This window comes from Cornus florida, unplaced genomic scaffold (genome assembly GCF_030987335.1).
Source record: "Cornus florida cultivar Cherokee Brave unplaced genomic scaffold, ASM3098733v1 CherokeeBrave_3.0.0_Hap2_Chr05, whole genome shotgun sequence".
NCBI lineage: Eukaryota > Viridiplantae > Streptophyta > Magnoliopsida > Cornales > Cornaceae > Cornus > Cornus florida.
In genome coordinates this window covers 89,537,255-89,547,457 of record NW_026775575.1, presented here as the reverse complement: position 1 = coordinate 89,547,457, position 10,203 = coordinate 89,537,255, and the positions used below count along the sequence as shown (strand labels likewise).

The 10,203-nt window shown below is 33.7% G+C and overlaps 1 protein-coding gene across 2 annotated transcripts; it reads right to left on the bottom strand.

Annotated features, from left to right (window-relative positions):
• Window positions 1-2,340: 2,340 nt before the first annotated feature.
• LOC132307497 (acetyl-CoA acetyltransferase 2-like) lies at window positions 2,341-9,883 on the bottom strand. 2 transcript variants are annotated; one of them, XM_059805284.1, is made up of 15 exons: window positions 9,746-9,883; window positions 8,962-9,027; window positions 7,951-8,049; window positions 7,676-7,849; window positions 7,455-7,560; window positions 6,806-6,944; window positions 5,830-5,907; window positions 5,676-5,741; window positions 5,380-5,465; window positions 4,208-4,307; window positions 3,920-4,030; window positions 3,790-3,831; window positions 3,474-3,560; window positions 3,142-3,227; window positions 2,341-2,521 (listed from the first exon to the last, which is right to left on the bottom strand). In XM_059805284.1, exons 2-15 carry the CDS (start codon window positions 9,002-9,004, stop codon window positions 2,488-2,490), a joined length of 1,251 nt encoding a protein of 416 aa, XP_059661267.1. In that variant the 5' UTR covers window positions 9,005-9,027; window positions 9,746-9,883; the 3' UTR covers window positions 2,341-2,487. The 2 variants fall into 2 exon arrangements, with proteins under 2 accessions (XP_059661267.1, XP_059661268.1); XM_059805285.1 differs by having other exon boundaries at window positions 3,121-3,227; window positions 9,746-9,882.
• Window positions 9,884-10,203: the final 320 nt, after the last annotated feature.

The window sequence follows — 10,203 nt, the reverse complement described above, 5'->3', positions numbered from 1 at the left end:
AATGGGGCCACTGGTACAAGCATTCCATGTGAAGGGTGGATGTGGGGTCCACATTTCTACGGTCTTAACGGCGTTATTTTTTCATCAGAGCGCTGTAATAAGCGACAGCAAATCCGTAGCATTTGTCTTGATTTTGTCAAACTGAGATACTGAGGTTAGCTGATATATATGCACTCCTATATTTTGCACTCGTATATATGACATATGTATGCATATTTTATTTTGGTTATTAAAATCAAGTTGTATTTTTTCTACTTTCTAAAATGAATGAGGGTCTTTAAACAGCAAAGTGAATGCGTGTGAGTGTGTGCCAGTTTTTTTTTTTTTTTTTTTTTGCCAATAATAAAAAAAATCAGGTGATATTGAGTGTAATAAACTATATAATCAATAAAAAGTAATGAAAATGAAAATATTTGGGTAAAGAAATTAGCTTATATGGAGTGTTACACCTTACAAGACAATATAATAATAATAAAAAATAATACAAATGTTATTTATCCTCTTATCCTTCGCAACACTAGTGTTATATTATATGCTGTTTTTGTAAATGATTGGGTGCGTGTTGTCATTCTTGCGATCTCACAATTGCGTCACTTTGATTTTATTTTTTTACGTTTTGGTTCTGATTTTGATTTAGGAACCGTTAATTTGTAAATTTGTTCTAGATATATTAGGACCGAACCAAACCAAAAACTATATATATATATATATATATATATTATTATTATTATTATTATACAATTCGTTTCATGTTTGATCTCTCTTTTATTTTTGCATTAATTTACTTATTGTTTGAATACTTTTGAATTTTATACTTGTTTCAATATATATATATATATATATTAATAATTCAGGTTTACAAATATATTTTGTTTCTTGGTTGAGACTTGAGAGGCCAATAAATTTTTGTATCCATGTGATTGACAGGGAGTTTGTTTCAACAACATTTTTTTTTTCTTGAAAAATAAACAAATTATTCCCATAATATTATCATTATCAAAAGCGAACATGGTTTATAACCAAATCGAATTGGTCTTTTACAGTTTGATTCAATTCGGTTCTAAATGTTAACAGTTTTGATTTCGATTCTTCTAAAATAAATATGATTTTGTTCTGATTTAACGTGAAATAGCATCAAACTAATTCTTGTACAACCCTGGAGGTCGTGACTCCTTAACCCGTTTAAAACACACTTTTCATAGCTTTAGGCATATATGGATGTGTGTGTGTATATATATACATATATAAAGGTGAATGACAATCATTAAAGAAGTGAATAATAAAATACAACCCATGCCAAACATGTAATTACGATTATTTCATTTTACAAATGCACTGAAATGTGAAATGATGTGAGTTTCAAGATCAAATTTATGTTCAAACAATTTCAAACAATCTCAACAATTCAATTTTCTCCCATAAAAACATTTTACGTACATAATAGCGGGCTCAATAATTCAACAACTTTGAATAGACACTTATTGAGGTGAACTCCTATATTCGGATTCATATAATTTTTCCTACTCCAGAATATCTTAGGACCCGTTTTGCATGTGATATATTTTATGTATTATATTTTTGTTCAATACCAAAACAATCGTTTTGCTATAGGAATACTTTGGTAAAAAATCAGAACCATATTTGATAAAAAAAATTTATTTTGGGAAATTAAAAAATTTAGTTCCTTGTTATAGTACCGAAATATACAATATCACCAATGTTTAGTGATATGCGTTTTGTTCAAAAAAATTTGAACTATTTCAAATTAATATAAATGGTTCCAAACATGGCATGACTCAAATTTAAATACCAATATTAAAAAAATAATATCATAACATTTTCAAAACATGCCCTTAACAGGATAAAAAAAGGGTCCCATGTCATTTTGTGCCAACTGTGGCTCCTTATTGAAGGGTATAATACTATTAATACCAGTACTATACACACATAGACATATAGACGTAGACCTAATCCCATTCTTTAATGACAGAAAAATCTCTAGGACTGTGTGCTGGAGGAGCCTACCACATCTTAGGCTGGATTTTGTCTTTATCCTTGTTTTGTATTTTCTTTCTTTTTTCATTTTTATGGGGGAGTGTGCCCTTTTGAGTTTTTTTCCCTATGATATCCAACATTAAGGGGTAATCTTTTGTCCATCACATAATAAAACTCTACTACAGTAGTTGAATAAATAGTACAATCGACTTTGTAACCAAATTGCTGTGACAAATTTGAAGCCACACTTGCTTTCCACAAAGTGGTGCTTGTGATTGATATTTATAGCGCTAATGCCAATTCATTGATCATCATCATATGGGAGAGTGAAAAAGAGAACATAGATGACCCAGCAAGAGAGACAGAGACTGGAATATATTTAATTTATTCTAGAATCTAAATACACTTCTCATTTATTGTTGAAGAAAACAAAAATGAAAAAGGAAATGGAGAAAAAATTGCACAACATCCGACTTCGACGACGACGGAGATTCATCTTTCAGAAGGTCTCACCCTCGAAACTGGTCTGCAATAGAGACAGCTAAAACATTAGGGTGTTTAAAATTTAAATAAATTACATACTCCACACAATCACCAGATTATGAGCATGAAAAATGCCTGTTAAATCAGCTTCAAGAAAAAGAGACGCGTGACAATTGAAATCTTAATCAATCTGGACTTTCCCAGAACTATTTCAAATCTGAAATGCATTCTTGTTTATTAATATAGAAACCATTTCTTCCAGAAAAGCGTCACATGTCACACATAGCTAGAACTCCTTGCTTGCACTATAGGAAAAAGCATTTCCAGCTACAATACTGTTTCTTGCATATTACTCGCAATCACTCATTTTCAGTCATGAAATTACTTCAACGGACACAAATGGAGACACCTAATTTCTGACAGAAATTAGGTATGCAAGAAACAGTATTGTAGAAAGTGGACATAAAAACAGGAGAGAAGCATATGCATTTCTGATTCACTGTCATTGGTGTTTGATGCTACTGTAGCATTGTCTCTGGATGAACTTGGTTCTTTTACCACATAAACCATAGGAAACAAATGACTGATATTTTCATGTGGCAATGAGAATCTGAACTAATTTGTAGTATTAAGGATACTTACCGAGAAAAACAAAAGGCTTACATGAGCTCTACAACAAGGGCCGATGCACCCCCTCCACCATTGCAAACACCACCTACTCCATATTTCCCATTCTTCTGCTTCAGTGCCTGTAACATTACACTTGGACTAAGACAAAGCAAAAGAGAATATTCTTTATCCTACGTGGTAGAAGAAATACCAGCAAGATAAAATCAACTTAATAGACTTCCATGCACACCAAAGATTTTGGTCAATCTCCTAAAAATATGGTCTGACAGAAACTTAAGGGGAGAGAGAGATGGTGCTTTTTTACCCCAGAATCAAAACTCAGTAAATACTACATAGCGCTAAAATGTAACCCAGTAGACACATACCCCCAAAAGTGTGACCAAAATACGAGCTCCACTGCAGCCTAGAGGATGTCCCAAAGATACAGCTCCACCATGTACATTAACTTTTTCCTGCAAGTAACATAAGGTAGGTACTTAGCAAAGGACGATCCTCATGCCAATAGAAAATGAAGGGGACAGCAGCAAAGAGGATGACATAATGAAAGCTATATAAAATTCATCCTGAGCATAAAGTATATACAAGGTAATTTGGTCAAAGCATAACACAAAAACACACTAAGGTGCACACACGTGCGAACACATACAACAGAGAGAGAGAGAGAGAGGTTGAAGAACTCACTGGATTAAGTCCGAGCAGTTTTTGATTTGCAAGTGCCACAACCTACACACATCATGTGGTGAAAAGATGGTCAAACTCCATGACAAATTAGTAACTAGTTGCATAAAATGAGTCAGGCATGCAAGCTTACCGCGAAAGCTTCATTTATTTCATAGTAATCAACTTCAGAAGCCTCCAAGCCAGCGTTTGAAATAGCTTTTGGTATTGCAAGGGCCGGAGCAGTTGTAAATAACTCTGGTGTCTGCACATTTAATCTCATTTGAGCACCAAGAACATGACAATCAAAAGATAATGGGAGAGAAAATAAGTAATGTAAAAAAAACTATAATTTCTCTCTTTTTTAGTCACACTACTGATATTCTCATATTCACAGTGAATTCCAGCACTTCTTTCAGATTTATAAATACCAGTATAGTACCTGAGCAGCATCAGCATATCCAGTGATCTTTGCAATCACTTGCAAACCAAGCTTAAGCGCCTTCTCTCCACTGACTAAGACTAGTGCAGCAGCACCGTCACTGTGAATGACAGCAATTTACTTCAGTAAAAAACTTAAATTCGTCTTTTTATAAGATAAGCATGACAGAATATGAACCACGAAGTAACACTTCAATGGAATCTGAAAGATGGAACAATTATTTTCTGAATTTGAACTTAGCGTAGGGATGTCAACTAAGTTCATAACGAAATTCAAGAGTAAAAGTCTATGTTACATGAACTTGGTACATGTGTCGGGGGTAGGTTTGATTCCAAGAATCAGATGTGTCAAATCTCCAAACAAAAGTACACACAGACACTGCTACATATTCATATTATATAATATTTTAAATTTATTTTCTAGATAAAAATAATTGTTTTAGGACAATACTTAGATCCTCACCACTGAGGATGTACACAGTCCTCACCGTTGACGTGGGCCAATAATGGACATGTCTTATTTCATTACCAAATCAGAGATGGTGTATGTACTCACCATCTCTGATTTGGTAAATGCGTATGTACCCGACCATCTCTGATTAGGTAATTAAAGAGGTTGTATCTATTTATTATTGGTCTACATTAGCGGTAAGGACAATGTACATCCTCATTAGTAAGGACCTAAGTATTGTCCATTGTTTTATGTAACATAGTGATCAATATAGCATTTCAGCCATTTTAAAGTAATAACATAGCAAAAATATTAAACTATTGGATATGTTTTTAGGTGCACGTCTAACCTAAAGAGTCAGACACATATCTTTACCCCATGTCTGAGTATTGTGTGGGTACTTCACCGACTTTTGAAGAGGTCATGTAACATAGGTAAAAGTCTAAGCATTTTTATTGGAACGATCAGACAATAATATGATTGAAAGAACCCTACAGCACCAAATTTGATGATTTTCAGTTAAACTGCCACTGTTTAGCGATTTAAGGTTATTCTAGCTAGATCCATGGTATGACTTAGCTCTTCCATTTCTCAGAGGAAATCATAATTGACCTATACAAAATGGTATTTTAGTGCTATTAACAATAATGCGGTTTCTTGTTGCAAATAAATAAAGTTGCAATAAAAATTAAGGATCCAATATGAAAAATAAGGTAGTGAACCTTATACTAGAAGCATTTCCAGCAGTAACAGAGCCCCCATTCGGCTTGAAACTTGGTCGGAGCTTTCTTAATTTTGCAGCGTCAAACTAGTGAGACACAGAAGCAACAAATGATAGCGTCGTTAATAATATCAATGTAATGTCCCCCAAATATACACAAATATACATATACCTATTTTCTTGATCAATTGCATGTACATAAGTAACTTATTGGAACAAAAAAATGCATGTAAACATGCATGACAATTGACAAATGCATACATGATGTGCATATGAGATAAGTACATAAATATTCACCTTTCCAAGACCTTCATCCTTATCAACAATTGTAGATGGTTTTCCTCTTCCCCCGGGAACTTCAACCTGCATGGTACAAAAGTGATGCTTTACATTGGTAACTTACAACAGATTGCATTGGTTCAATATATTAATTAAGGACCATCGGTCTTACCGGGACTATTTCCCATGCAAAAGCACCACTTTCTTGAGCAGCAATACCACGCTCGAAGCTCTGAATGGCATAATTATCCTGCATGATTAACACGGGGCATAAGCAGTAGAACTTGAATGTGCGAACAATGATATATTTTGTATGATTATGATTTTTGTAAAGGAGATCCATGAGATAAACGAATTGAAAATAAAGAGAATTTTATCATAAGAAACAACCACCACAACCAAGCCTTTTCCCATAAGGCCATAGCCTCAGTAAATCCACATGCTGTCATATCTTTCTTTACTAACTCTACCAGTCTACCCACATTAACTTTGGCCTTCCACTTCCTCTAGTATTACCTTCAATGTGGACTATGTCACTTTTCCTAACCGGAGCACTAAAAGGTCTTCTTTGCTCATATACAAACCATCTTAACCTTTTTCTCTCATTTTATCTGCAATTGGTGCTACTCCAACCATTTCCCAAATGTGATCATTTCTAATTCTATCCTTTCTAGTCTTAGTGCACATCCATCTCAACATTCACATTTATGCTACCCTCACTTTACGCACATGTTGGTTCCTGGCTGCCCAACATTCGGTGTCATAAATGTTGTTTCCCAGCTGTTAGACCAGCCATACTTTATGGTACCGAATGTTGCCGAATGTTGGGCAGCCAGGAAACAACATTTGCATAAAGTGATTAAATTTATCATAAGAAATGAAGAAAATTAGAAGTCAAAGTAAATTGGTAAGAGAGCTGAAGATTAATTTTCTTGAAGCTTTTAGTGATTAAATTGTGAGCACCAAAAAGGAAGGACCAAGATAAACAAGAAAACAGAAGTTTAATACAAGAATTGTTATGTGCTGGTAGTTACCACATTCAAAAATGAAGCAACAGGAAATTTTAATGCAGTATATTAATGGAACTCAATTAAGGTTCACTCAGTGAATTTCTATTTTGTATTCAACAGGAGGATTCAAAGCAAAACCTGTTCCTCTCTTGATATTGTATGTTGATCAGCACATAATTCAGCACAATTTCCCATGCCATAATCATTATAAACATCCCATAACCCATCTTTCAACATTCCATCAACAAGAGAATCATGTCCAAGTCGAGATCCTTTCCTGCAATGAAGTATAGAGCATCAGAATAGGTTGCAACATTGTTCATTTGGAAGCATTATGAATTTCTGAAATCAAAGGTGCAACAATGATAAATATACCAAGTCTACAAGCCCAACCTCCCAAAATCCCTCTGGAGTGTTTATATGAAAAGTAACTAAATGTATGTATTGAGACACAATTACAAACCTATTGGTCATCCCTATGGGTATGGGTGTCAATTCTGACATGTGTAAAGAATATTTAAATCATCAGAATTTGAATTTTAGAGATGCGGCAAGTTTGATAAGAAGTAATTATTGAACAACAATTTATTAAGCTTATAATGTTGTTTTTATATAAGTAATAGCATAGTGCATATGATTGGCAGATCATATCACTGAAAACTATAAAGAAAAGTGTGTTGTACAAGAACCTATGGGGTGGTACCATCTGACACATTCAATGTGTTTGATGTGCATAGATTCTGGCGTCATGAAAATTAAAACCGTATAAATAAGAAGGGACACTAACCTTGCTTCTGCCAGGTATTTAGGCACATTGGACATGCTTTCCATGCCACCAGCCACAACAACATCATTGATACCCAACTGAATACTTTGTGCAGCGAGCATTGTTGCTGCAATAACCAAAAAAAGAAACAAATTGTTACATCCCATTAACATCAACAAGATTTTCTTATCAAAACAAAGTAGATTTTTTTATTTTTTTATTTCAAAGAAAAGAGGTTGCACCTTTCATTCCTGATGCACAAACTTTATTGATGGTGGTGCAGACCACTGTGTTGGGTATTCCTGCACCCAATGCTGCTTGCCTTGCAGGAGCTTGACCTAAATTGGCACTCAAAACATTTCCAAAGAAAACCTCTTGTACAAGTGACGGGTCGACGTTTGCCTTTTTAAGAGCACCTGTAAGTTGACATTAAAAGCATTATAATAGAGAAAAAAGGAATTTTTTGAGCAACCAATAAATCCAGCATTGAAACAGAATAGAAAGGTGGTGTGCTCACCTTCAATAACTATAGATCCAAGCTTGGTGGCTGGTATAGATGAAAGGGTACCAAGAAAGGCTCCCATAGGCGTACGTGCAATGCCAACAATACAAACATCTGTACCAAAAATGGGGGGAAAAAAGAAAGAAAGAAGAAAGAAAAACACATAAGTTGGGATAATCAACAAACAGATTTTGAAAAACAAATTGAAACTTAAAATCCCCTTACATATCTCGATTGTAACATGCTAGTACCAGAGCAAAGTAACTACTTTTTAGGCACGGAACAAGCATGGGAAAATATGCTATTTCCTCTAAGGGAAGGACAACCAAACTACTGTCACCAGTTTTAGAGTGAAATGCAATAGAGTCATTGTAGTTCTAATTCAGCGAATCTTGCACTATTAAATTTAAAGAGATATACTTAAACATCAAGAGGGTAACATTTAAAAATATCATATGTATATGTCTGTGTGTACATTGTATAAGTATATATGTGTGCAACTGTGCATGTATTTAGTAATCCATAAGGGATGAGCAGAGACATATAGAGCAAATTCTACCGCAGACTAATTTTTTGCTTGTAAATAGAAGGCCAAGCATCAGCAATTTGCTTCTGGAGTCAAAAAGAAAAAAATGGTCAATCTATCTACAAGGTTTATTTTTAACAAATGGTAACAACTTTTCTTTATGAATTTTAGTAACACTTCAGCATAACCAAATTGTGGAATTCAGTAACCAAAGACTGTAGGCCTGTAGCCTAGTGGAATCTTCTCTATCTTCGAAAGTGGAAGGTGAGGGTTCAACTCCGGACAGGGTCAAAAGGGTGTGTGAGTTTCTTGCCAAGAAACAAAAAAAAAGGTGGAATGTAGTCATGATGTTTAAAAGCATAAACATATAAAGAAAGGTACTTAAAATTACAAAAATAAAAAATAAAATAAGAAAGAAAGTAAAGCATCATCAACTATTGCAGGGCATAAATCAAATACCATGAACTTTTAAATTTATAAAAACAAAGCAAATATGAGACCTCTTGGCTTTAGTGATTCAGAAGATGCTGCTGCTGGTGCCATGATTGTATATGCAGATTAGATATCTGTATCAGCCAAAAAAAACCCTCTTAGATGTTTGTTTTAGGAAAAAAAAATAAGAAAACAGAGTACCACTAAGATTTAAGCTCAAGCTTAACATGCACCTCTTGAAATAGTACAACCAGTGTCCAAAAATTACATTTCATAGAAGAAAAATAGGGAGCTTTGACATCTAATGTAGATAAATAAATTAAAGACCAATTTTCTTACTAGATTTCATTCAGCAATCTCCTTTTTTTTTTTTTCCCTAAATAGAAAATGAGTTAAAGAATTTTTCTTTCCTTTTTATCTTGTTTTCCCGAGAACCAAACAGAATTTCAACAAGAACTTTCTTTATTGAAAAGACAAGAAGAAAAAAGAAAGAAAGCCTAAACACAAAGTTAAATTCAGATAATAAAACCAGCGTTTTACGAAGCTATGTAAAAGTCACCATTTTTTAAACAAAAGCGTCCAAAATAGAATTTTTTTTTTTTTTTTTTTTGGGAAAAATACATATGGATCTAATATGTTCGTTTTTTAAAAAAATTCATATCTGGTAGTGATTACTAACTTTTATCTAATGGAATTCGAACTCCAAAAAATAACTAGATCAGTAGAAATCGCGACTAAGTGAAGAAAATGCGAGAAAAAGATCAGTGAAAAATCAGAGAGAAAATTGAGCTTCCAGATCAAGATTCAGAAAAAGATAGAATACACCTATGTGATTAGAACAAAGAGTTATACCTCTCTCACTTGGAATTCTGAGATCAACAGGCCAAGCGCTATGTGCTTTTTTGTGTGTGTGAGAGAGGAAAGAGAGTTGGTCAGCTGCAAATCGAAGTGGAGTGCGATATATAGAGAAGGGTGGAGCTGCACGAGACACTGGAAAGCATTAGATTACTAAAAAGCCCTCGTAGATGGACTTTATTTTATGAAAAGAATCATCACCTTTGATATTTTATAAATATTTTTTAGGTAAGATAATTGAAAAATAAAATAAGGTTAATGTCAACCATCATAGAAATTTAGGTGATTTTATTTTTAATTCTCAGCCTTAATTAGGAATTCAAATTCCATTGTTGATCCAAACAAAAAAAATCCTACCACTGTATGAGGAGATGCCCTTTTTTTAGAATTGATGTGACATAATATTTTTTAATAAATATAAAAATTAAGAAAAAAAACAACGACCTATTAATCTA